Here is a 27,412-nt window from a genome sequence, read left to right as displayed (position 1 = left end):
GTCTCCAGGGAGCCCTGAGTCCATCCTACACGCTCCACCTTGGAGTGATCCTTCTTGAATACCTCCTCAAGCTGCTCCCTTGCTCCTCACCCTTAGTAGAGCTCCCACCCTCCCCACCCCCATGCAACCTGCTGGGCTGGACTGCCAGAGGCTCACTTGCTCCAGAGCTGATTCTTCTATTTATTACTGTTTTTAAATAAAAAGTGCAAATGTACGTTACCTAAGACAAAATATGGGGTTCCAAAGAAAGTATGTGCTGGAGACAGGTTCATTCTTCTCTGTCTCCCACCTCCCCTAGGGGCTGGGAGCCAGAAGTCTGTGAGCAGGGCCATGTCCCAGGGCCTTGCTCGGCCAGCAGCCTGCACTCCCACACTCCAGCGGCTCCTTTCCTCCTGTCCGCTCCTTGCCCGCCCCTCCTGCTCTGTGCCCTGCACTTTGAGGGCAGCCCCAAGCCCCTGACCCCATTCAGCTACTGCCCTGGCAAGGCGGGTTCTGCACTTGGGCAGGTGGGAAAGGCATTGGTGACGCCATCACCTCTCGATACGGAGTACGGGCTCAATACTGGGAGTGGAGGGGCCGGGGGTAGGTCCTGGCACTGCCACTGGCTCTCTCTGTGACCTTGGACAAATCCCTAGGGTAGGGGGCAGGGGCTCAGTTTCTCATTGTCTCGACGACCGTGGACGGGAGTGGTCTCGCCCTGGGACCGCAGGTCGGCTCTTGGGCACCAACGCCCGGGACAGGCAGGGAGGAGCCCGGCCGGGCGGGGAGGAGCCGCGGGGCCCGCCCCGCCCACTCCGTCCAGGTGCGGCCACTCGAGCCGCCGCTACTGCAGCCGCCGCCGCGAGGGGCCGCCCGCGCCCCCTCCGAGTCGGGCCCGCGTCCATGGCCTTTCTGACCGCCTGGAAGGGGGCGGCCTCCGGGAAAAGCGACTACAGGTACCAGGCGGGGGTGGGGACTCGGCTGGAGGCGCGGGTGGGACTGCGGGACGGCAGCCGACAGAGGGACAGCTGACGGGACATAGCAGGCGACGGCAGCGTGCGGGTTGCTGGGCGCGGGGTAACGGCCGGAGGGCCCCGGGAGGGGCAGCCCACTGCCTCTCACCACCACCCGCGCCACGTGTCGCTTGCTCGCGTGTTATGGCCCCCAGCAGGGCTGGGCTTGGGAGTGAGGAGATGCCACTCATCACCCCAAGCCCCGCTTCCGGTGCTTCACCGGTGAGGGCAACTCAGGTGGGCTGGACCTGGGCCGGACTGGGAGTCAGGTGTGGGCAGCTGCGCCTCTCCTCCAGCAGGGCTGCTCACACCCCGCACCCTCCACTTCTGGGGCAGCAGCAGTGTGGAGGGAACTCCTAGGTTGAAGTGGGCATCCATGTGCACCACAGCTTCAGGGGTGTGTCATCACCTCTGTGTGTCACCCCCAACTCCTGGGTGAGTTGGTATCTCCAGATGTGTTTTCATGAGAAGAGGAAGAGGGGACAGCCCTGGCCTCCCTTCTGAGCTTTGACTCCTGATTCCTTTCCTTTGTATATTTAAAGCTCACCCTGCTACGCCCTGGAGAAGGGCAATCTAACTACCCTCCCAACAGCTCCATCTGACTGTCCTGTTGGCACATCAAACTCAGAAAGCCCCAAATCAAACTTCACATCGCACCCTCAAACCTGTTCCTCCTGTGTGCCCATCTCAGTAAAGGGCATAGTCATCCACTCAGTTGCCCAAGCCTGGAATCTGGGAGTCATCTCTGTCACCTCCCTCCCTCACCTCCACCCTGGTCTCCACGTTCTGCTGATTTTAGCTTCTTGATGACTCTTGAAGCTGTTCATTCCCCTTGGACTATTGCAACAGCCCCTAACTTTTCCATTTCCTGACCATCCTTCAGACTGGTCTTTTCTAAATAAAAAACCAGACCATGTCATTTTTCTGTTTTAAAACTCTTCTGTGGCTTTCTATCACTTAGTAGTGAAAGGTCAAGACTCTCCAGGGGAGGGGCTGTGACCTGCCCAGGCCCACTTCCTATCACTCCGTGACCCTCACTCTGGTCCAGCAACAACAGCTGGCTTTGTAGGACTCTCACAACAGTGCTGAGCTGCTCAGGGCTACCTCTGCCTAGAATGCCATCTACCACTCCTGACAGTCACCCCATAAAATTCAACTTTAGATGACTCTTTTCTTTAAATTTTTTTTTTACTATTAAAATAAACTTTTAATTCAAGGGTAGCATACATACAGAAAAATGCATACACTTTAAGTGTACAGAGCTCAATGACTCTTCACAAGGTAACCAGTACCCATGTAACCAACACCCAGATTAGGACACAGACCATTACCAGCCCCCAGTGTCTCCCTTGTGCCCCTCCCAGGGGCAAGCCCACAAAGGTAACTACTATCCTGACTTCTAATACCATAGGTTTGATTCTTCTGGGTATTTTTGTTTGTGTGTTTGTTTTAATTGAAGTATAGTTGATTTACAGTGTTGTATTTAGATTCTGGTGTATAACAAAGTGATTCAGCCATGAGGAAATGGCAAACCACTCCAGTATTCTTGCTGGGATAATCCTGTGGACATAATCCTGGAGGGCCACAGTCCATGGGGTAACAGAGTCACACATGCACACACACATGTATATGTGGCTTAAAATAGAGCAATGTGATGGACAGAAAAATCCATTATGCCCAGAGCATTTCCAGCAGTGAGGGTATTTCCTGTCAAAGCCTGAGATGTGTCTGAAGAGCAGAGAGGTGTGTGTGTGTCATTGAGGATCCAGGAGGCAGGCTACCCAGAAGAAGGCAGAGTTTGGATTTTATTGTGTATTGGGAGACATGACTGAAGTGACTTAGCAGCAGCAGCAGCAGCAGCAGCAGCAGCAGCAAAAGACATTAGGGAGGGGATTTACATATTTAAAGCTGACCCTGCTGCCCATGGAGAAAGGATATTGCTGAGAAGACAGAGCCGTGGTCACCCCCTTCTGTCTCCCCGCTACATATGAAGAGGGGACAGGGTTCATCTACCTCCATGTCCTTGAAGCCCAACACAGTATGCTTCGGTCTTGATGAGAACATGGGGGAATGATTTCTGAGGAGGGTGAGATCGCTTGGCTGAGGGGATGAGGAGCAGCTGGATCCACGTGGATTTCTTGCCCACCTGCCCTCCTGTAAGAACCCAGTTGCGCTCTGTCCTGTAGCCCCCTATGTGAGGAGTGTAGGTGAGGACCTGAACATGCCTGGCTCTCTACCTCAGCTGGAACTTGCTGGTCACAAATACCCAGAGAATTCTGACTGCCAGATGCCCTTACAGAGTCTCTCACCTGAGGCAACAAACCGGGTCTCCATTTGCTCAGCTCGAGGCCTGTGACTTCTTCACCCGCGGCCCTCACCCACAACGCTGCCTTGTCTCCCACAGCCTGGCCAAAGGCTAAAGGGCTTGGGAAGGTGCTCAGCCCCCGCTTTACCATGTACATACTGGCTCTATGACCCTGATTCAGCTGCCTGACCCACGTGAGCCTCAGTTTACTCATCTGTAAAACAATAGCTGCTCACTGAGCGGTGGAAAGACCTGGTGAAGCCACATTGATAAAGGACCTGACAGACAGCCACTGGGGCAGATTCGGTGATCAGTAAATGTGAGTTCACTGCTACAAGGGAATCCTCCGTCTATGGTATTTGCATTGAACAGAAGGGATTCAGAAAGGTTTAGTGACTTCCCTGGTGGTCTAGTGGTTAAGAATTGGCCTGCCAATGTAGGGGACCCAGTTCAACCCCTGGTCCAGGAAGATCCCACACGCCACAGAGCAGCTAAGCCCATGAGCCTCAACTACTGAGCCCACATGCCACAACTACCAAAGCCTGTGTGTCTAGAGCCCGTGCTCCACAATAGAGAAGCCACAGCAATGAGAAGCCACCACAATGAAGAGGAGCCCCCGCTCACCACAACTAGAGAAAGCCTGTGTGCAGCAACAAAGACTCGGTACAGTCTAAAATAAATAAATAAATAAAAGAATCTTTAAAAAAAGAAAAAAAAAAAAAAAGGAAGGTTTGGGAGCCAGTGGTGTGATTGCAGGCACCAGAACTGGGAAGCCAGGAACTGTTAGAAGAGGGAAATGATGCCTGTGCATCTTAATATAGTAACAGCCACCTACTTGGCCTACAAACAAGGTCCCTTTCAGTCATACCAGTACATGCCCCCCACCATGGCTGCTCCTATAGGAGAGGAAGTGCAAGCAGGCAGGATGCTTTTAAGAGAGTAATTCAGTGGCAGAGCTGCTGTGGGAGAGAGGGCTGCCCCAGGGATGGAGAGACCTTGCTGAAGAGGCCAGGGGCCTGCGGGGCCTGCGTGGACAGGTTTCCAGCTCTCAGTTTGAGCCTGAGTTCATGAGCTCTAAGATGCCTCCAGATAGGGAGTGTCAAATTTGATGACTGGAATCCTTGAGCTGTTAAGTGGTCCCTTCCTTGGCTCTGGATCTGGACTCAAGGCCAGTGCTGAATTTTCACCTATGGGATTCTCAGATCCTGTGAGTTGAGGCATCTGTGATGGTCAGACTCATGATTTAAAATGCCAAGTTTTACATTCTTGAAGTTCCTGACCCCAGGATTCTGATTTATCCCCTTTGGCCAAGGGCAGCTGCACGGGGTGGGAGAGGGCTCTGATGTGGGAGTCACCATGTGGCCCCTCCTATTCTAAACCCCTGGTGAGTGTACCATGGCCCAAGGTGGTAGCATGCCTGACATATTTGGAAAAGAACAAGGAGGCCAGTGTGACTGAATCAGAGAGTAAAGGAAGATGACACCAGAGAGAGAGAGAGAGAGACAGTGGGGAAGGAGGGCTGGTGAAGACTTTAACTTTTGTACTGAGCACCATGGGGAGCCAGTGCAGAGGTGTGAACAGAAGAGTGACATGATCTGATCAAGTAGGGCTGGAGCTGTGTGGAGAATAGACAATAAAGGGACATGGGTGAGAGCAGAGAAAATAGGGAATATGCAGTCATCCAGGCAAATAAATTCTCTATAAATTTAGCATCTGCAGAATAGTTCGGTATAATTCATTGAACTAATTCCTTATCTATGGGCATTTAAATGATTTTCAGCTATATCTTTATTATAAGAAACACTATGATGAACATCCATGTACCATAAATCTTTGTGTCTGTGATTATTTCTTAAGATATGATTGCTGCCTAGGTGTTACTCGTCATCTTTCTAAGGCTCTCAGCCCATTATTCCAGTTACCCTTCAGAAAGATAGTGCCACTTTCTACTCCGACCAGCAGGGAGTGAGGTGGCACATTTGCCCTGAGGGAGGTATTAGATGTCCAGTGGGTGTTGCCCTTGTGGTCCTGGCCAGGTCTGGGTGCATGTCATAGGGGAAGTCCCTGTTCTCTGGCTAGCCTTACAGGGTTCCAAAACTCTTTCAGGTCCATTTGCTTATTTTATTGCTCATGTCAGTCTTGTTATCCCTGCTTTATGAATGAGGAAACTAAAGCTCAAAGAATAATGACCAGGCCCATTCTAAGAGCTTTATGTCTATTATCTCATTTAATCCTTACAACAACCCAGTGAGGTTGGTGCCGTCAACATCCCCATTTCAAAGACAAAATCATTGGTCCATGGTGTCAGAGGTGGGGTATAAGCCCCAGCTTGCAAACCTGCTCTCTGAAACACTCCCTCCCTGCCCTGACTGAAGCCAGCAGAGTGACTTGCTTGGGGGCTACACAGCTAGGACATGGTAGGGCTGGGGGTCCAGCTGGATCTTCCTGATTCTGCAGCTCTGACCTCTGACAGGATGCCACTCAATGCCAGAACCCCCTCATTAGCATTCTGCATCTTCTTTTCATTCAAAATTGTTCTTGGTTTTTGTGCCTGACAGGGTGTTCCTTTCTAAGACCCACCTTTGGCAGCTCTGGGGGACCAGACTTTTGAAAAAGAGCTCATATCCCAGAAACCAAGCACATCAGAGCAGGGAGGGCTCTTGACCTCCTGGTCCAAGCTTCTCTTTCTTTTATATTTGGTGGGGGGAGAGAAACTAAGAGCCAGAGGGAGGCAGTAACCTGTCCAGGATTACATAGCTAGGAAGGGCCAGAGTCCATGGGGAGGGAGGAGGGCGGCCCAAGGAGTAGGCCTAGTCCTCCCTAAGGGCCTCTCTCCAGGGAATGTTGAAGAACTGTGACTGGTTTGGCCCTCTTCCAGGGCCCTTTGTGGATGAGCCTGTTTACTTGTGAATTAATAACGAGCTCAAGCCTGTAACCTGCTGGGTGGAGCTCACTCACTCACTTTAAGGAAAACCAGCTTCACAGTCATCAGCTCAGCTGGGTTGGGAGGGCTCTAGGGTCTGAGGGGTAGTTCTGGGTCTTAGAGACAGTGGAGGTGGGATGCTCCATGTAAGGGTGGGGCCTGGAGAAAGGCACCGAAAGGGCAGCTGTGATGAGGGGAGGGGACCAGGGTCCCTGAGTAATGCTTGGCAAGCTTATGAGCATGCCTGAGAGGTTGCCACTGTGACTGCAGGTTTACAGATGGGAAGACTGAGATTCAGAGGGGCAGAGCCAGAGCTGCCTTCACAGCTTAAGCTGCTTCTACAGTGGCATCACTTTTCACGTGCTCAGACCCCTATTTGTGTGACATCTCCCCTACCCATTTCCACACACTTTCTCTATAGGATAAAGTTGAGATTTGGTTTAAAGCATGCCTAGACCTGAGTCCAAGTCACACTTGGTTCAATCCTCAGTTTTCTCATCTGTAGGATGGGAGATAAAGCTACTGTGGAACTTTCTAGAGCATTCTGAGGAGGTTAGTTATTGAAGGCTCTTTTTTTTTTTTTTTTTTTTTTGGTAACACCATGCGGCTTGTAGGATATTAGTCAGATAGCATCACCTACTTGATGGACATGAATCTGAGCAAACTCCAGGAGATAGTGGAGGACAGAGGAGACTAGAATGCTGCACTCCATGGGGTCACAGAGTCGGACACAACTTAGCAACTGAAAAACAAGTTCCCTGAATGGGGACTGAACTCAAACCCCAGCAGTGAAAATGCTGAGTCCTAACTACTAGTTCAGTTCAATTCAGTTCAGTCGCTCAGTCGTGTCCAACTCTTTGCGACCCCATGAACCACAGCACACCAGTCCTCCCTGTCCATCACTAACTCCTAGAGTCCACCCAAACCCATGTCCATTGTGTCGGTGATGCCATCCAACCATCTCATCCTCTGTCATCCCCTTCTCCTCCTGCCCTCAACATTTCCCAGCATCAGGATCTTTTCAAATGAGTCAGCTCTCCACATCAGGTGGCCAAAGTATTGGAGTTTCAGGTTCAACATCAGTCCCTCCGATGAACACCCAGGACTGATCTCCTTTAGGATGGACTGGTTAGATCTCCTTGCAGTCCAAGGGACTCTCAAGAGTCTTCTCCAACACCACAGTTCAAAAGCATCAATTCTTCAGTGCTCAGCTTTCTTTATAGTCCAACTCTCACATCCATACATGACCACTGGAAAAACCATAGCCTTGACTAGACAGACCTTTGTTAGCAAAGTAATGTCTCTGCTTTTTAATATGCTGTCTAGGTTGGTCATAACTTTCCTTCCAAGGAACAAGTGTCTTTTAATTTCATGGCTGCAATCACCATCCGCAGTGATTTTGGAGCCCAGAAAAATAAAGTCAGCCACTGGTTTCCCCATCTATTTGAGATGAAGTGATGGGACTGGATGCCATGATCTTAGTTTTCTGAATGTTGAGCTTTAAGCCAACTTTTTCACTCTCCGTTTTCACTTTCATCAAGAGGCTCTTTAGTTCTTCTTCACTTTCTGCCATAAGGGTGGTGTCATCTGCATATCTGAGGATATTGATATTTCTCCCGGCAATCTTGATTCCAGCTTGTGCTTCCTGCAGCCCAACGTTTCTCATGATGTACTTTGCATATAAGTTAAATAAGCAGGGTGACAATATGACCACCAGGGAATTCCCCGGAGGTCTTCTTAAGCTGAGAGATGGTATCAGTAGAATTAGCCTATATGAGGCTTCTCAGGGCCACCGAGAAGTGCAGTGAGCCCAGTTGCTTGCTCTTGCTGCTTGGGGAGAAAATGAGAGAGGAAAGCAGGCCTGCTATTTCCTAGGCACAAAGCACCAGAAAAAAAGGTCCCCTGGCAGGGGAGGAAGGAACCCAGGACTCAAGATGCTCTCCTGGTCCCCTGGAAATAAGTAGATGACCTGAGCAAGGTCACCTGGGTTGGGAGGTGGAAATAATGGTAACTCATGGACTCCCCAGGTCTGGGGCTGAGCCAGAGTTCCTGGGGGCTGGGAACTGCCTGGGTGGAACCCTCCTGAAGGATAGGCCATTCTGATGCTCTGATTCATCAGGTGAGTGGCTCCAGCATCACTGCTGCTATTGTGGTATAGACAGAGTTCCAGCTCTGAAGGCAGAGCTAAGCCTCAGTTTTCATCTGTACAAGGTGGAGAATAATAACATCTACCTTGGCCCCCCCACCACCAGCATCAGAGCACTTAAATAGCACTGTAGGCACATGCTAGGCACTATCCTGGGCATTTTACACATAGGAATTCTTAATCTTCAAAATGACCTTTTGAAGCAGGCAGAATTTCCATTTTACTGAGGAAGAAACTGAGGCTCAGAGAGGTGGTTAAATGTGTACATTAAAATGAGATAATCCACGTTATATTCTTAACATATATAGCACATAATAAGCCTGTGATGAATGTCAGTCATTATTGTAATCATTACCTGAGAGGAAAATGGTAAAGTGCTAGGCCCAGTTTTCAAGTTTTTGGTGGTTAGTTGGGCACTGACACAAAGATGTCTGACCAGACCCAGAGGCTCCCAGTCTGATGGCAGAGACAGTCACATACAAACCCCACCCCACCCCCACCACACAGATGGTGGTCGCCCCAGGTCATAGGGGAGGTCAGAATGGGTTAGAGCAGTGTGTGCCCAGGAAGCTACTGCCCCCATTAGGGAGGAAGGGCTTCCTGTGTATGCATCTGAACTGAAACCTTCAGGGTGAGTAGCAGCTTTCATACATGGCAGGTTTTTAATAAATGTTGGTCAAGTACAACTAAAGATTTACCTTGAAGCTAAGGTAGCATAAAGCTTCAGAACTCCTCACTTACTTGGCCCCTTCCAAAGCTCTGGGAGGACCCTCTAAATTATATATTGATAAATTTGTATTCTTTTTTTTAAAAAAAGCCTTTCAATTATATGTTTTTGGATTGTCCCTTGGTTAAACAAATGAATAATACATAACAAGGAAGAAGGTGTGTTCCAGGCAGAGGGAACTGCATGTGCCAATGCCTAGAGACCTGAAAGTGCATGGCATGTGACAAGACACTCCCCACCCCCCACCACCATCTGGGTCTCCTCCACCAGCCTCCTCCCCCAGGCTCCTCTTTAACACATTGCTGGGCTTCTCACCAGCTTCACAAACTCCAGCTGTCATCAGTGTGCCTTTGCCACTTCCAAGCTCTTTGATCCATGTACCCATCTGGTACATCCTTTCTACAACTTCCTTGTGTATAAACAATATAAACTTCAAAACTCAACTCTGTGTCCACCTTCTCCAGTAAGCCTCAGACTCCTCCAGCTTCTGTAGCATTCTTCCTTACCCAGACTTCTAAAGATGATGGTGGATGTTATCATAGTCGGCTTCTCGCAGTTAAATAGCTTTTCCATGCCTATGTCAGAATCCCAGAGGTGTGATGGCCTTTGCTTGTGAGCATCTGGCCCCTGCTTACATATGGACAGAATAAGAACTCACTACCTTTCCAGGCAACCTGCCTAGATTCAAACAGTTGTCCCCAAAGCCTCTCCCCTCTGCCACTGGGCCCAATCTGCCTGGCTCCTCCAGGACCTAGTCCAAGCCCTCTTTCTAACATGGCTGCTTCTATAGGCTCCTCCTATTTCCTTTTCTGACATCCTGGAGCTCAGGGCTGATGCAGGGGTGCTGGAACCCCTCCTCCCTCTGTCCCCTGCCTTTGTGAAGGGACAGCTCTAATGGCAGCCACGTGCTCTGATGAGTCATGATCAAGAGCATCTGGAGCCTGGAGGTGGCCGCTGGTTAACTCTTTATGGGCCAGTGGCTCTTCTGCCAGGAGGCCTGGTCGACTTTAACTTAACTCTGGTCCTAGACATATACCTGAGGGCTGGGCACACAGTAGGCGTCTGAAGTGTTATGGGTGACCCCACATAGGCCCTGGGGAATCAGGGGAGAGGGAGCCAAGAAGGTAAGAGTGTGTAGAGTCAGGAGAGTTGAGTTCCAATCACAATTTGCTATTTCTTAGGTGAGTGGCCTTGAGCAAGTCACATGAACTCTGTGCCTCAGTTTCCCCATCTGTAAAATGGCAGTTATGAGGATTCTTTGGGGAGGCAAGTGCGAACTGCTGGCTGGCAGTGAGTGCTAAACGGCATGATTTTCTGCCTTCTGGTCTCCTGCAAGCACAGCCAAGCTGTGGGAAAGTGGGTGGGATTAAAATCCAGGTCTTTTCTCTGCATGATTGCCCCCCACCAATGCAGTAGGATGGTGAAGGGCTCAGGTCAGGGGCGCTGAGAGGCGGGCCCCGTGGGGATGGGAGAGTGGCAGGGAGGTGGACCTCAGGTCTAGGAGAACTTTCTGGGCCCAGATTGCTGGGGCTCCGTGAGGAAGGCAAGAGCCCGCCCTCCCGGGGGCTGAGCGCAAAGGGTTCTCCGGCATGGGCAGGGCAGACCTTGGGCGACCCGGTTCTCACTGTCAGAGCGGGGATGGGGGATGTGGGGGGCGCCTTTCGCCGGCCCCAGGCAGCCCTCCCATCCGCGCCCGCTGCAGAGCCCGCGTCTGTGGTCCGCCGCGGGCGGGCGGCGGCCTGGCCCCACTGCACGGGTGGGCAGACCGAGGCCCGGCCCGGCCCCGCCGCCTTCCCCGCCCCCGGCGCGCCCCTCCCCGGGCGCCGCGTCCGCGGCTCGGCCGCACAGCGCCCGCTCGGGGTTCCGGCGGCAGCACCTGGGCCGCGGCTGGCGTCCGCGGGGGCACGCTGCCCGCCCCCCTCGGCGATGACCACGGCCGGCGCCCCGGGCGCCCTACCTGCGGGGTAAGTGCGCTGCGGGGCGGCCCGAGGGGCCCCTGGCCGGGCCGGGTCGGGACAGGGGGCGGGGGGCGGGGGCCGGGGGGCGGCGCCGGGCCCGGCCTCCCCAGCGGCCCGCACTGCGGCTTCCAGCCCCTGCCTCCGAGCGGGAAGGGGGCTGGGCGGGGAAGGTGGAGGCCCCGGGGACCCTGGGTCGGTCACTCCCCTCTGGGTCCCAACTTTGTCGGAAGCTGTGGCCACAGCCACGTCAGAGCTTCCTCCCTCCCTGCTGGCGTTTACACCTGAGCCCACCGTCATCACCTCCATTACAGGTGAGGAACCTCAGCCAGTAGCTCTTAGATGACTTGTCTTAGGTCTCCCAGGAGGTGAGAAGTGAGCCTGGGATTTGAAACCAGCAGTGTCTGATGCCAGGCACTACTTCATCTTCAGGGCTATTCGAAGAAGTTAAAAGGCTAAGCAAGGAAGCGGCCGGGCCCCCTGGGCACAACAGGAACAGGGGTAGTAAAGGTGGGCGTTGTCACTTTCAACGTGGCACTGGTGTTCATTGCCACCGCACCCTGTTGAGGAACCTGTGGGACCCTCCACTGCCCCGCAGCAGTGAGCCTCTCTTTGCCATTCGTCGGCCCCTCTGGTAGGGGCTGGGAGCCTGAGCTGCTAGGAACTTGTTGGGTGGAGATCCGGCCCAGGTGATCTGGGAGGGGTGCCATTCTGCCTGGAGCCTGGCCAACAGGACAGTATTTGCGTAGGGCCTCAGGGCTAACACATGAATAGGGAGGTGACAAGGCTGGTGCCGCCTGTCAGCTGGAGGCCTCCACAGGGTCCTTGTGTGTTCCAGACTGAGGGCTTGGAAGTTGGGTGGGTGGGGGACTCCCTGTCCTGGGGGAGGGTTGCCTGGTAAGTCAGGCAACGTTTTGTATGACTTTGACCAAGTCCTTTATCCTCTCTAGACTTCTGGTCCCTCCTTTGGAAAATACAGGGAGGCTGAGCTGGCTGCTCCCTTCCTTCTCTGGGTTGGTCTCTGTAAATCTGGAAGCTAGTTAAGTCTGTCTGCCTAGCCCTGAGCATCACCCCCACTGGGCCAAGAAAAATGATTTTTAGGAGAAAAGGCAGGTGTGGAGCAGGGCACCTATCAAAGAATCCTGAACCCTCAGACTAGAACCCTCATTCATCCTCTTCCTTGCACCCTCACATCCCTGCCTGAGTCCCCTCTACAACTCTAGGCTCCTCTGACCCCTCCTTGGGCCTGCCCTTCTGCACTGGCAGGTCATCCTCCTACTAAACCATACCTGCCCGTTTGCGTGCCCTCAAGTTCCATCTGGTCCCAGCCAGAGCATTCTGGTGGGGTCTGAGCAGAGCAGCGGCAAAGCAGTTCCTTTACCATAGACACTCATTCAGTCACTCAGCAAATTCTCAAGCCTACTCTGAGCCCAGCTCCGTGTGTGATGGTCAGTGGTGAACAAACTAACATTTAAATCTCCATCACTTCAAAAATTATGAAACATTTTCAACCTTCAGAACAATATAGCCAATAATAAAATGAACTCTATGCCCTTGCCAGCAAGCTTTTCCAGATGTTAATATTGTGCCCCATTTATTTCCTATTCTTTTCAAGAGATAAACCATGGCAAAGATGATCAAAGCCCCTGTGGACCACCCCTACCCTTCCCTCTACAGAGACAGTCACCATCCTGAATTTTGGTTTGTCATTTTTCTGTCTGTTTTTATTCTTTTACTGAGTATGTTTAAGCCTAAAAATTATGTAGTTCTTTAAACTGTTTCTGTAAATGGAGTCATACAGCATAAATCATTCTACAACTTGCTTTTACTCATTCAGCTTCAGGTTTCTGAGATAAAGGTCTCTTGATCCTTGAAACCCTGGTCTGCACTTGCCTTCCAATGTGTGGTATGCCACCTGATGTAGAGACTGTTATTTATTTATTTATCCAGCCTTCCTGAGGTGGAAAGAAGGTCCACCTGAACCTGAGATGGTTCCCAGGATCTTGTTTTTCAAACAATATTCTCAAATGATTGTCTTGCACATGTATGAGTGTCCTTCCAGGTTCCCAGGTAGGAGTGGAATTGCTGAGTAGTAGGACATGTGCATTCAATTTTTAAAGTTACTTAGTTTCATTATAAAAGTGGTGCTGTTCTGTAAAAGAAATGATGGAAACATCTTAGGGGAAAAAATTGCTAACATTTCGTGAGTACTTTTTATTGTCCTTTACACTGTCTCAGTCATTCTTAGCAGCAACACTGGGAGGTAGATACTGTCATTCCCATTTTATTGATGAGGAAACTGAGGCTCATAGAGGTTAAAGAACTTTCCCAAGTTTTTCCAACAAGTGATTGCTAAGCTGCATCTATAGTCCAGGGTTGTCTGATTTCAAAACTCCGCACCACCTAGGCCACACTCCCTGCCATGTGGTACTGGCTTTATGCATAGCTAAGGGTGACTCTAGAAGCAGAGTCCCAATCATATTTGCAGTTTAGAAAGGTCATTGTGGAAGCGACAGGTCCCCTATAGATGGGTTCCCCTGAGCCAGTTCCCCGTGAATGCTGGAGCAGGAAGTAGAGGCCAGCTCTGACTCCTGTCTGCTCTGAGTGACCACCTTGCCCTGCCTCCACTGCCCCACCCACCTCACCCTGACTGAGGGCTGGGTAGGAGGGTTTTCTGTTTCCAGAAGGTACGAGGGTGCCCCAGCTCTGCCCATCACACACTAAGGTAGTGATTTCCAGGCAGACTGAAGTGGAGGGGTGGGAAGGAAGGGGCGAGTGGGATGGCTCCAGGCTTGACACCCCCTCCCACCCTTCAGCTCTCTTCTCACTTTGACTTCAAGCCCCCTCCCCCTATGCTAAAGATCCTGCTGTTCATTGTCACTAGCCATTCCCCACCCTCTATCCAGCTCAACATCCCTGCCCACCCACCCCCACCTGCAGCACAGAAGAAGAGGCCACCATCACTACTTGGGATCCCAGGAATATTTTGGCCTGGGCCCCAGCAGGGAGCTTAGAGCAGGAAGGCCTTAAAGACATGGAACAGCCTACAGAGAAGTGGGGACCTCAGTCACAGCCAGGGGAAGGGAAAGGTTTGGCAGGTTGCTTTTGCAGAAAGTATTTCTGTCTTCTCCCAGGTTCCTGGGAGCAGGAAACCAGGTTCCTCTTTTTACTGTCTTCACTTCCTTATCTGTCAAATGCAGATAAGAACTTCTGGCTCTTTGAGCTGGTAGGAGGATTGAGTGAAATAATGCAGGCATCAATTTAGATAACTTGAAGTGATATTCTCCTGACGGTGATGGGTATTTGTTAGTGCTATTATTAAGTCCAGTGAGGCTGATGTCTCCAGCCCACCTCAGCTTCCCAACCAGCTGGGATGCCCCCACCTCACTCCTTCACTTATAGGCCTTGCCAAGCCTGTCTTCCATGCTTGCCCCATGGTAGCTGGCGCCCCCTCCTCACTATGGTGCCATGCCTCCAGCCCTTTGCTCACACTCTGTTCCCCTTCAGGGACTGCTTTATCCATCTAGTCCTCACTTCAGGGCCATCATACCCAGAAAACTTCCTTGATTGCCCCACGCTCACTTCTTGGTCTCGTCAGCCCCCAGTGATGCCCATGAGCGCAGCCCTGATGACTCTGGTTGTCAATGCCTCTGCCTCGTGTAGCCCTCAGGGCAGGCCCAGGCCTGGGTCCAGTCTCTTTTCCCCAGGGTCTAGCCCCAGGTCTGGAGAGGTCACCGCAGACCCGCCTCACCACAGTTAAGGGGAAGGGTGCTGAGGCTGCCAGAGAAGGGAATATGTGCCTCTGTGTTTCTGTCTGTGCATCTTTCTCTCCAGGTAGACTGAGGAAGCAGAACCTCTTTCTTGATGCGGGAGTAGGAGTGGGGTGTGCACAGAAAGGGAAGGTAGGCTCTTGTCTCTGAAATTGTTTAGAGATGGACAGAAGCCAGGACAATGGACTTGATTTCCTGGGGCTGAGCTGGTGGGCACTGGCTTAGGCAGAAACTTGGGTTAGAACCCATGCTCGGACATGTGACCTTGGCCAGGTCACCTCTCTCTGTGCCTTAGTCTCTCTTCTGAAGTGGAATAATAATTCCACTTCACAAAGCTTTGTGAGCGCTCAAGGAGAGGACAGCAGTTAAGTGCCTGGGGCAGTGGGTACTCATAGCCTTTTCACTGATTCACTAGCAGAGATGAATGGACTGAACCCCACTCATTAGGCTAATCCTTGGGTGCAAAGGAAGACACCGTCCCCACCTCATGAAGTGGGGTCTTTTTGGCTTTATCCTAAAGGTGAAGACAGTAAAGGCTTTCAAGTCTGGAAATGACATGGTCAGATTTGGGTTTTAAAAAGATGCCTTTGGCTATTACATTTATCCTTTACCATACATTCCTGAGAGTCTGCTGAAGTAACAAATCCCTCCAGCCAAGGGAGCTGAAATCAGGCTGGTAAATAAGATGAAGCCACAGCAACCTGGAGGTATTTACAAGCTACAGAAACCTAGAATCTTGAGTTTTAAGGACACTTAAGGAATGGACTTCCCTGGGAGCTCAGTGGTAAAAGAATCCACTTGCCAGTGCAGGAGAAGAGGAAATGAAGGTTTGATCCCGGGTCGGTAAGATCCCCTGAAGAAGGAAATGGCAACCCACTCTAGTTTTCTTGCCTGAGAAATCCCATGGACAAAGGAGCCTGGTGGGCTCCAGTCTATAGGGTGGCAGAAGCGTCAGACATGACGTAGTAACTAAACAATAAGAACCAGGAATGGGAAATAAGGACTTGGGGCTACCCAACAGTGTGAGGGGTTGGAACTTATCCTCCCTACCACCCCACCACTACATGAATGTGCCACCCTCAAGGGTGTCTTCAGCACGTAAGGATACTGACTAGGAAAAAAATACCCACACACCACAAAGGGAGACCACAGTTCTGGTGGGGACCAAGGGGCTCCCTAGAAACTTATACATACCAGTCAGCTCTCACACAAATTTCAGGTTTGAATATACATTACCTCTGTGGTCCTGAAAATGCTAAACCAAAAAAGTAACATAAGTAGTCTTAGGGTGGTAGCACCACAGGGAACTTGGCTGAAGTGAATGAAAATGCTCTCTGAAGAAGTGGGTTCTCATTTCAAAATCCCTTTGGGATCAGTCAGATAGGAGTTTGTGGTAAAATTATGAAACATACAAGGAAACGAGGCGCTGTGAGCAATAGATACCAGAAGCGAGAAATAGCAGAATTAAGAGTCTACGATCTAGGGAGGGTGGTGGGAGGGGGTCAGGGTTGGGAACTCATGTACACCTGTGGTGGCTTCATATCAATGTATGGCAAAACCAATACAGTATGGTAAAGTAAAAAAAAAAAAAAAAAAATAGAGTCTACGATCCTAGAGTGATGAGAGACTGTGATTGTGTTTAAAATGTGGAAAGAAATCAAAGATGAACTTGCAACAATAAGCAGAGAACAAAATACTGCCAAAAATGACTAAGCAGATTTGAAAAAGAACCAAGTAGAATTTATGAAGATGAAAAATAAAATCATTGAAATTAAAAAAACTCAGTGGACAGGATAAGCAGCAGATGAGACATACTTAAAGAGAATTAGTGAAATGAAAGATATAAAGAAATTACTCCAAATCTAGAGTGAGTGAAAGAGATGGCCAAGAAGAGAATGAAGAGAAATGAAGCACAGAATAAAATGAGGTAACAGAGAGAAGAGTTAGGAATGGACAGGAGTAGAAGGTGGAGTCTCCCATCAGACCTAGTAGAGATGGTAATGGCCTGGACTGGAGGCCACTGGGTATAGAAGGAGGTGGATTAAGAGATTTTCAGGAAGTAGAACTGATAGGGCTTACTGATGGAGCAGATGACGGAGGCCAGCGGGAGGATGTATCAAGGATGACTACTAATATTTCTGGCTTGGGAAACTTGATAGAGGGGTATTGTTAATTGAGATGAGAAATCTGGAGAACAAATTTGGGAGAAGAAACAGTTTTGACCAAAAAACATACTTCATTTTGCCTGGGAGGTTCTGCCGATGCATCACAGAGTCCTTACAGCTGGGCCTTAAGATAGGTGTAGGACTTTATCTGGTAGAGAAGGAACTTTAACTTTTAAGGATCGTTTTGCAGTAAGATCGTCAAGACTCTTTTTGGAATCTTCTCTACGTAAAAGAGATGGAGAAGGCAATGGCACCCCACTCCAGTACTCTTGCCTGGAAAATCCCATGGACCAAGGAGCCTGATAGGCTGCAGTCCATGGGGTCGCTAAGAGTTGGATGTGACTGAGTGACTTCACTTTCACTTTTTACTTTCATGCATTGGAGAAGGAAATGGCAACCCACTTCAGTGTTCTTGCCTGGAGAATCCCAGGGATAGGGGAGCCTGGTGGGCTGCCGTCTATGAGGTCGCACAGAGTCAAACACGACTGAAGTGACTTAGCAGCTACGTAAAAGAGACCCCTTGAGAAGAAACATTCACAAGAAATCAGGACTTTGGGGATCATCTCTCATCTTTTAGATGGAAACAGGTTCAGAAAGATAAGGAATTTGCTCTCAGAACCCAGGGCTCTTCATTTATTCATTCATTCATTTGTTTGTTCATTCATTCGTTTACTGACAACCTATATTTATCAAAAGCCCATTTTGTACCAGATACTAGATGCTGGTGATACAGTAGTGAACAAAATGAAGATTCCTGCCCTCAGGAAGCTTATATTTTAGTGGAGGGAGACAGATAATAAACCCAAAAATAAGTTAAAAAAAAAAAGGGTCACAGAGTGATAAGAGCTATAAAGAGGTATAGTGGTTAAGACTCTGTGCTCCCAATGCAGAGGGCTGGGGTTCAACCCCTGGTCAGGGAACTAGATCCCACATGCCACGACTAACAGCTTGCATGCCACAGCCAAAGACCTCGCATTCCACAACAAAGACTGAAGATCCTCAAACTGCGAATAAGACCTGTGCAGCCAAATGAAAACAAATATATTTTAAAAAGAGGTGTAAGGACTGGAAGGAGGCCAGGAATACTGGAGATGCTATTGGCTAAGGTGGCTCTGGAATGTAAGGCCCCCTGGGCAGCTCTGACAGGGTGGCTGCCCATTCCAACCCATTGTGACAGGGCCTCTGGGGTTCTAAAGAGCAGGCCAGAGGAGGCCAGGAGAAGGCCTAGAGAAGAAGGAGGAAGAAAAGGACTGAAGTGGGACTTAGTGGGTGGGCTGTCCCCCCTAAGTGGGGGCAGAAAAGTCTAATGGGTCAAAAGGGGCATGGAAGGTAAGATAAACTTATTCTTGAGGCTTCCTTGCACCAACCCCCAACACTATCCTCATCCCCTTCCCAATTCCCCCACTGGGTCTCAGATGACATTCCCCTTCCACTCCCCTCTCCTACCTTTAGGAATACTCAGAGGTAGGTTCAGATTGTCCTGTGTCCTAGTACAGAGGGGGCAGCCTGGAGGAGCTCATGACGCATCCGAGGATCACCAGGCAGGTCAAATGGGTGCTGGGAGGCTCTGTTTCAGCCAGGACAGTTGAGCCTCTTGACCGAGGCTCTGTTGAGAGCTTCGGGGTCATGCTTGTGTCTCTCCCACCAGGACTCCTGTGAGCAGCCTCCATGAGGCCCTGGACCAGTGCATGACCGCCCTTGACCTCTTCCTCACCAACCAGTTCTCAGAAGCACTCAACTACCTCAAGCCCAGGTGAGGCTTAAGCCCAGATTGGGGTGGATGATGTGTGTGTGTGTGTGTGTGTGTGTGTGTGTGCATGTGTGCACATATGTGAGTGTAGGGATGGGGGTGTTAGATGGAGAACCAGAAGTCTTACGTGAGAGGAATCCGGTGTACCTAAATGTCTTCAGCCTTCTGGGTCACTCTGACCTCTGAGAATTCCATAAAAATGGCTCAGGATCCCCATTCCACAGCCATGAACAGCCAAGCCCTCCTCAAGGTCACCGTGACTTCCTTCTCCTCAGGTTCTTGCGGCTTCTTCCACTTTGATTTCTTGGTCCCACAGAATCCAGCTCCAAAACAGCCCCTTTTAGTTATTTTCCTCCAGAGTACTAAAGACTTGAATTGCTTTCACTGAAGCCTTTAGGGCAAATAATGACAGTTAGTAGTTTAGCCATTTCTTCTAAATAATACACTTGGACTGCTCTGTCCTTACTTACCTCTTTTTTCAGTTTTTTAAAAACTGAAATAAAGTTGAGATATAATTCACATACCATAAAATTCACTCCTGTTACTTTTTACTTTTACAAATCATCTAATGGTTGCAAGGGCTTCCCAGGTGGCTCAGTGGCAAAGAACCCCTCTGGAAAGCAGGAGACATGTGTTCGTTCGCTGGGTCGGGAAGATCCCCTGGAGAAGGAAATGGCAATCCGTTCCAGTATTCTTGTCTGGGAAAACCCATGGACAGAGGAGCCTAGCGGGCTACAGTCCACGGGGCTGCAAAAGAATCAGATATGACTTAGCAACTAAACAACAAATGGTTGACAAGAATTTAGCTTTCTTAAACCCCTGCCCTACCTTCCTTCCTTCCTCCTCCGCCTATTATTATATCACAATATCTGGCTAAATTAGTAATCAGTGTTTTCATTATTATAACTATGTAATTATTATAATTATGCTCATCACAAAGATAAGCCTTACCTTGTAAGATTATATTTTCTTTTTGTAGTTGATAATTGTCTTGTTTTTTTCATTTGCCTAATTTGCTATATGTTTATCCTGGGCTCTTTATAGCCACTCCATGAAGTCATGAGGTTTTCTCTAAATACTCACATATAACAGGGAAACCCTCTCAGTCCCTCCTTTTTCTGGAAACCTGTTCCCTGGAGGACAGGCCTGATTACTGGCCACCTTCCAGCTGGCTCCCGGAATCCCCTTTACTTCTCTCCAGTTTGCTTGGCCTGACTTTTTCTCTCACGTCCATATCCTCCCTCCTTTGGTTACAGCGCATCCTCTAGAAGTTTCCTAAGAGAGAGTTGCATGAATATAAGCTTTCCTGCTCAGAATTTTGAAGGCATTGTTTTCTGCCCTGTTTCCTGGCAGGTACTGTAGCCAGGAGAATCCTAATTCTTCTTTCATGACATGGGATCTTTTTTCCTTCTCCAGACATGTTTAGGATCTTCTCTCTTATTCCTGCAAATCTGAAATTTTGCAATGATGTGCTGGAGTGTACGTCTGTTTAATTAGTATTTTTTAATTTGAAAACTCAGTTCTAGGAAATTCTCTTGTATGATCCTTCCATATTCTGTTTCTCTTTCCTGGACTTTACGTCAGCCACTAGGCTTCCTGGTCCAGTCCTCTTCTGAGCGATTTATCTGTACCCTCCCCCCTGCATTTCTTTATCTTTTTTCTCCCTGATTTTTAGGAAAGTTCCTTAACCTTATCATTAAATCCACTGACTTTTCTTTTTTGTGTGTAATCATATGATTAATTCCCTAGTACTCCTCAATGTTTTCTGAATGTTCTTTTTTCCCTAAAACATCTTATTTTTGGTTTATGGGTGCACTGTGTTCTTTATATCTATATTTAAAATATGAGTGTCCTGAGGATGGGGCCTGGCATGTAGTAAGCATTCTAATGAGTATTTATTGCTGTTATTATTATCACAGAATGATTATCTCTTTTAAAAATATTTTATTTTTTTCCCACACAATCTTGGCTTTCTCAGTGTTTCTTTTTTCTTTAAGAGGGAGAATCCTCTCCCTGTGGTGGGGAGGGGCTTTCCTGAGACACCCATGGTCCCTGGCTGTCTGTCTGGTGATATTTAAGAGCAAGTTCACTCAAAATCCAATGGGAGGGTCTGGTCCAAGTAGCCTTGTGATTGGTGGGATCAGCTTTTGGATGAGCTGGCAGAGAGCGGGCCCTAGATGTTAGGATTTCAGGAAAAGAACCCTGAAGAGCCCCCCTCCACACGCACACACACCCCACTACCTTCCTCTATGTGGGCAGAGAGCCCTGGCAGCCTGGGTCCGGGGGTTGAGATGGGGTCGGGGTGGGGTCTAATCACGTCTGCCGCCTGCTGGCCTAATCCCCTCTTTTCAGCTCTGGGTTGTCCTCTGCCACAGCTGGCTCCCCCAGAACTGCCCTCCCCGCCAGCTCCCCCGGGAGAGCGAGTGCTGGGGCAGGGCTGCTGCTTTCCTCAAGCCAGTCCTGTTCAGTTTCTCTGGACCTGACTGACCCATCGCTCTCCTGTCTGGGGTCAGCGGCCCAGCCTCTGAGGGGGCAGTTCCAGGCCTTGGTGGGCATGAGTCGTACAGCGCTCCGTGTGGTAGCAGCCCTCACACCTCAGCCCACCCTCTGAGAGGGTCTGGCTTGAGGTGGGGCAGGACCAGTTCTGCTCAAGAGTGTGGCCACCGTCTGAGGCAGGCCAGGCTCCATCCTGCCCCATCTCTGAGTACCTTCCAGTACTTCTGGAAGGCTCCTTGGCTCCCCTTCCCTCCTGGTCACTACCTGTCCCTAAGCAGCTTCTCTCTGCCACTTCACCCCTCAAAGCCCTCCTCCCCGCCGAAGCCCCCTCCTCCTTGAGGGGCTGCCTCGCCCGCTCTCACCTCAGGAGGGTACTTTCCTGGGGAGTCCTGGATTCAGGCCCCTAGAGGCAGCACAGAGAGAACAGTCTTCCTGCGAGGCCACCTTCACCTCATTCAGGAGACGCTGTAGCCTCTATTTATCTCAGCACTTGCCCCATTCTAAAAAAGGGTCTTTCCTTTCTTTCTGCATTTAAGAGCCTCCCCCTCCACCAAACAGTGCTCGTCATTAGCATACACCCCACCCCTTCTTGTGACAACCAAATAATCTTTCCAGAAGGGAGGTGTGGGGAGGCACAGGAAATATCTTTCTCTATCACTGTGAAGAACCACTGGTCTAGAGAAAATAATTCTTGCTATAACATGACCTCCCCTGCCCAGGCATAGCCACTGAAGCTGTGAAAGACGCTGGGGGTCAGTTTCATTCACTGTTCCTATTGTACGCACAGTGTCTCACTTACTATTAGCCGTACTTTGCCCTCGGGGAGTAACTGGGCTCACCAGGCTCCCCACTTCCCCCCCCCCCCCCAGTTTTTGCTTTCCCTTTGTCCCGTCTTTGAGTAGCTTCTAGTTTATGTTACTTCACTCCATGCCTACCCCTGAGCACTGTCTCTGGAACATGGTCACTACTCCACTCATTTGATGGAAAAATTGGTCATGGCTGATACCGAGCAGAACCACGGTTGAAATCCAGCCCCGCTCAGCTCCACAAGCCACACTCTGCCTCCAGGCTGTCTTGGATCTCAAGCAGGTGGAGGAGTGTATCTGGCACAGAGGCCTCATGCCTGCCTCCTCTTCCTGGTGGGAGGGAAGGAGGTAGAACCAGGGGTGTGCACTGTCCTGGGATTCCTTTTCTTGAATGTTTACGTCGGATCTTGGTTGCAGCACATGGGATCTTTTGTCACAGCTTGAGGACTCCCTAGTTGTGGTGCAGGAGCTTCAGCAGTTGCAGCACCCAGGCTTAGTGGCTCCATGGCATTGCGGTTGCCGGCCAGAGATTGAACCCACGTCCTCTGCCTTGCAAGGCGGATTCCTATCACCTGGACCACCAGAGGAGTCCCCTAGGATTCCTTTGAAAGAGGAAGCCAAGTCCCCTGCTGAGAGTAAGGGCCCAGGCTGGTGGTGGGGTGGGTAGGGGGTGACAGGGATTGAGGAAAAGTTGATGACCAGTGTGATGGGCTGAGGTTGGTGATCCCGCTCAGGATGCACCTGTCTGTGTAGTGGCGGCTTCCTCCCTTATTGCGAGGTGGCAGTGCTGTGGAGAGAGTAGGCGGTTTCTTGTTTTCTGGGCCCAGGCTCCTAACCAGTGCTGCAGGGGGCTGGAAGGCTCAGCAGTGAGGGTTTTGACAAGAGAGTGGGTGACATGAGGAGGCTTGAAGGGTCAGGAAGACAGGACGGGCTGGAGGATCGGGCAGTGGGAGTGATGAGAGAGCGCAGAGGTGGAGAGCCTATGGTTGGGAGGGTGAGTGTGTCATGCAGGCCTCCAGAAGCAGAGCTGTTCTGTGGGTTGATGATGAGGTCAGGATGCGGCAGTTGGGCACCCATGACCATTTCACTTGGCAGCGCCTTGTGAGTAACCTCGTGTGCATGGCAGCAGGTGGGGTGCTGGGGCCACAGGACTGAACAAGGTATGGGCTGCTCTCAGCACTCCTCAGGGAACCAGCAAAGGGTGGTGCTGAGAGTTATACGAGGACCCCAACTCATGTGGGAAGGGGCTGGTCAGGAAGGCTTTAGGCCCAGCCCCGTAACTTCCAGGGTGCATTGCAACATGCAAATGTAGAATCCTTTGTTCAAAAATTATTAAGGATTTCAAAACAATGACAGCAGAGCATTAAACCAAGCATGGACCCCTGTGTGACTGCACAGATGGCATACCCGTGAAGCCAGCCCTGGAAGTCTTCCTGGAGGAAGTGACATTTAAACTGAGATAGGCTGGATGAGGAGTCAGCTAGATAAGAGAGAGCATTTCCAGGCAGAGAAACAGCCTGTGCAAAGGCCAGGCAGAGAACGAGGGCCTAGTGTATTTGAAGAACAGACACTCAGCCTGGCAGGGGTGGGGAGAGCTGGAGTAGGTCCCAGAAGGATGAGGGCTGAGTGATGGGAGGTGGACTGGGGATACAACTGCCCCTGGAGGTGAGTGAGCTGGAGAGAAGGGCAGCAAGGTGGGTCTGAGAGGCGCTGGGGGGCTTCCATGAGGATGAATGAGAGTGGCTTGGAGGTGGGGGGCTCTGTCTGCCTTCCAGCCTAGAACAGCCTCATCCAGAGAGGTCCTCTGGAAGTCAGGGTTTAGACTGGGACTGCAGGGAGGTCCCCAGAAAGAGCAGTAGGGGTGGGATCAGAATCAGCCTGATGGTGAGGACAAAGATGGCTAACAAGTAGCTGGCAAGGGCCCAAGTCATGGCTACTGGCAGGAGGTGGGAAGGGCTGGAGGCCACTGGGCTTAGTGGACCTCCAGGTGGCCGAGGAGTCCCCGATCCCAACATACAGCTCTTCCGATGGATCTTCAGTGCTCTCCTTCTCTCGACAGCTGGTCTAGGCCTGGCAGAGACCCCGGGGGCATTGTGTCCTAGAGCTGGGTCTGGCTCACAGGGAAGGGGATCATTGCTTCCAGTGGTCCAGTCACCACAGGCACAGATAAGAACTTTGTGGAATGCAAACTAAACTTGGGGTGCCTGAGGTCTTGGGGGGCTGTGTTATACCTCTGTGCCCTGAATCCCAGTCCAGACTACAGACTTGAAATTCCACTTTGCCTGCCAGCTGCCCAGGCAGGGTCCCTCCTTCTGGGCTGGGCAAGTGGAGCTGAGTCCTGGGCCTGGGACCTGAGGGTAAGGAGGATGAGAGTTAGACAGGCCTGAGGAAGGGATTTATCTGGGATGTGGGTCTTTGTGCTGCCAGGGAAACCCTTCCTAAAGGAGAAAGCTTTTATGCAGGGCAATGACCCTTGACCCTGGCAGGACCCAGAGGGACTTAGACTTATATTTATTGAGCATCGGCATTGTGGCCCCGGACTGGATACCCAAAAGTCCTGGGAGAGAATTATTGTGTCAATTTTACAGAGGAGAAACCTGAAGCTCAGAGATGCCTATAGAACTCACCAGGATCACACAGCTGGTAACTAGTGCCTCTGTCTGAGATATTCTGGAGCTTGAGTTCTGTCCCCACGATAGGCTGTGACTTCCTTTCCACACGCCACTGCCCTCCAACAAGCGGTTCTAGCAAAGACCTGGGAGGTGTCCTGACAGCTACTAGGATTGGTTCTCTTCATAAACCTTTGACTTCTGAGGATAATATCACCTGAGAATCACCCAGAAGTAGAAAAGCAACTTAATTTACAGAGGTGTTTTATGAATGAGAAAGGCAGGAAAATGTGTGAAGTCGTATACTCTGTAACAGTCTATAAACAGCCTATAAACCTTAGTCATCTCTGCCTCCTGTGAAGTTCCCAGCATAAGCCTGGCACTGAGGAGTTTGGAAAATAATTAACAAGGGAGTGTAGGGAAGGGAGTGAAGACTGCTGCAGCGTCTACTCTGTGCGAGGCTAGAGCACTCCCTGGCCAGTCTCATGGGGACTCTGGTGGACCAGCGTTATTGTCCCCGTTTTGCAGAACCATAAATCAAGGCCCAGATGTGTTGTGACTTCCCAGGTACAGGGAAGGGCCGGGTCCCATCCTTCCTTGCCTGTTGCTCTCTGTGTGTTAGACTAAATGCCGTCCCTCTCTCTCCAACAGCCTTTAGATGAGAGGTCTGGGACCATGGAGGAGCAGGGAGAGAGGAGGGGGAGGCTTCCTGAGCCCAGCTTGCACTGTCACATGGGTGCTAAGACAGAGATAAACACACAGCCCTGTTCTTGAGATGCCCACCATCTGGGAGAGAGCTGAGTGTCTGTTGGCGTAAGCTCAGCGTGGTCTGCACCTCAGGCATAGACGCATGCTCCCTGGAGCAGGAGCCCCAGTGACATTCGAGCAGGAGCCCCTTGAGGCGTTCGAGTGCCTTTACAGACGAATCGGAGTGTGGGGTAGAGAACGGGCATTTCATGCTGTGGGAACAGCAAGGACAAAGGCCTGCAGGAGGGAAAGGGTGGAATTTTCCTGAGGTAAGCGTGTATGGTTCAGTGTGGGTAGACTTGAATGTGTGCAGATATTGAGGCAGGAGCGGAAGTGATAGGAGAACTGGGCTGGAGAGGTGGCCAGGGCCTCAACCCCCAGAGTTATCTCATGGGAGGTGGAAGCCCCAGGTGGGCTCAAGCAGAAAGCGGTGTGGTCAGGTGATGGGATGGGGAGAAGCAGGAGGTAGTGAGGCCAGGGGCGTTCAGACATAAAGATGGGTAAGCCCGGGGTGGGGTTTGAGGATAAAGGAGGCCCTGCGGACAGCACTTGGGCTTGGCCTGTGGTGGGTAGGGGAGAAGGCGAAAGATGGCCCTGGCGCAGGGAAGTACCACCTCAGGTCAGCATGCTGCTGCTGCCATCTGAATGAATGTATAGATGCTGTATAGAATGAATGAGAAACTGAAGCTCAGATTTGGAGATTCACTTAGGGCCATGCAGCAGGAAGAAGAGGAGCTGGGATCCGAGGCCGCCTGAGTAGCAGTGGAAGGGTCAGCTGTTGGGCGAGTCCATTCTGCTCTCTGGACCTGTGTCCTCGCCATGCACGATGGGGGAGGGGATGGTGAATGATGACATGGGATCAGCTATCTTAAAGTTCTAGGGGTTGATGCTTTTATGTCCCTTCTCTCTGGCAGAACCAAGGAAAGCATGTACCACTCGCTGACTTACGCCACTATCCTGGAGATGCAGGCTATGATGACCTTCGACCCCCAGGACATCCTACTTGCTGGCAACATGATGAAGGAGGCTCAGTCGCTCTGTCAGAGGTCAGGTCCACGGGGCAGGCAGGGATGAGGCATTGTGAAGCATCTGTTTGTCACTTTGGCCTATCCCAGTGCCTAAAATGCCACTATTAGTCCTGCTCCTTTTGGCTGAAAAGTGTGTCCCCATGTGCTCAAAGCTGTCCTTGTTGGCGCTGCCTCAGGAGCCACATTGTCTGACCTGGTCACTGAGGGCTTCCAGGGCCAAACTGGATTGGGAGGAGATGAATCCTGGCTGTGGTCATGTAATAATTCTCTGACCTTGGGCAAGTCCCTCTCTGGACTCAACTTTCCTCATCTGTAAAATGGGTGTGATGATAGAGTTGTTGTGGGAACTGCATAGTTGGTGTTCAGTGCACATTAACTGCTTGAATGCATGAATAAACAGACCCTCAGTGTTTGTGCACAGGTAGAGTCATCATTCACTGGGACACACTCCAGCCTGACCTAGGCCAGTCCCTGTGCTGGGCTCTGTTCGCCCAGACAATCATCAGACCCTGGCCCCTCTGATGCCTGAACGGCCTGATCAGGGAGACTCAGGCACAGACAGTGACAGCTCAGCGTGATGCAGGGCAGCTCATAGGGTCGTGGGGGTCCAGCCTGAGGAGCAGGAAGGGCTTCCTGGAGGAGGTGACATCAGAGCTGGGTCCTGTGGGGTGACGAGGAACAGGTCAGGTTAGAGGGGACAGGGGAGGGGGCTCCATGCAGAGGCAGCAGCAGGGGCAAGGGCATGAAAAAGCCTGGATTTGGGGGGAGTTTCCAGGAGCTAAGTGTGTGGAGTCCTCTGGGAGGGGCAGGGGAGGCTGTTGAAGGTGCCTGAGCCCCCTGCTCACCTCCCTGAATGATATGAGGCCCTGTTTTTCTCTGCAGGCACAGGAGGAAGTCCTCTGTAACAGATTCCTTCAGTAGCCTGGTGCACCGCCCCACTATGGACCAGTTCACAGAAGGTGTGGCATCCAGGGTGTCCTTTCAGCCCGCTGA

At 50.9% G+C, this 27,412-nt stretch overlaps 1 protein-coding gene across 4 annotated transcripts in view; it reads left to right on the top strand.

Moving 5' to 3' along the window:
* The first annotated feature begins 757 nt into the window (after nucleotides 1-757).
* The window catches only part of TTC39A (tetratricopeptide repeat domain 39A), a 54,874-nt gene continuing 28,219 nt past the window's right edge, over nucleotides 758-27,412 (top strand). The window contains exons 1-5 of one of the 4 annotated variants that reach the window (XM_042247870.2): nucleotides 10,936-11,057; nucleotides 12,664-12,749; nucleotides 18,632-18,736; nucleotides 26,306-26,437; nucleotides 27,302-27,378. In XM_042247870.2, the coding sequence (XP_042103804.1) occupies nucleotides 12,673-12,749; nucleotides 18,632-18,736; nucleotides 26,306-26,437; nucleotides 27,302-27,378 (391 nt within the window). In that variant the 5' untranslated portion in view covers nucleotides 10,936-11,057; nucleotides 12,664-12,672. Of the gene's footprint in view, nucleotides 936-10,935; nucleotides 11,058-11,174; nucleotides 11,363-12,663; nucleotides 12,750-18,631; nucleotides 18,737-26,305; nucleotides 26,438-27,301; nucleotides 27,379-27,412 lie in introns of those variants that run through there. The other 3 variants (XM_027969961.3, XM_027969966.3, XM_042247877.2) reach the window with 3 other exon arrangements.

This window comes from Ovis aries, chromosome 1 (assembly GCF_016772045.2).
Source record: "Ovis aries strain OAR_USU_Benz2616 breed Rambouillet chromosome 1, ARS-UI_Ramb_v3.0, whole genome shotgun sequence".
In the NCBI taxonomy this organism is placed as follows: domain Eukaryota; kingdom Metazoa; phylum Chordata; class Mammalia; order Artiodactyla; family Bovidae; genus Ovis; species Ovis aries.
Note: the sequence above shows the minus strand (reverse complement) of the source record. Positions and strands in the feature narration are given on the sequence as shown.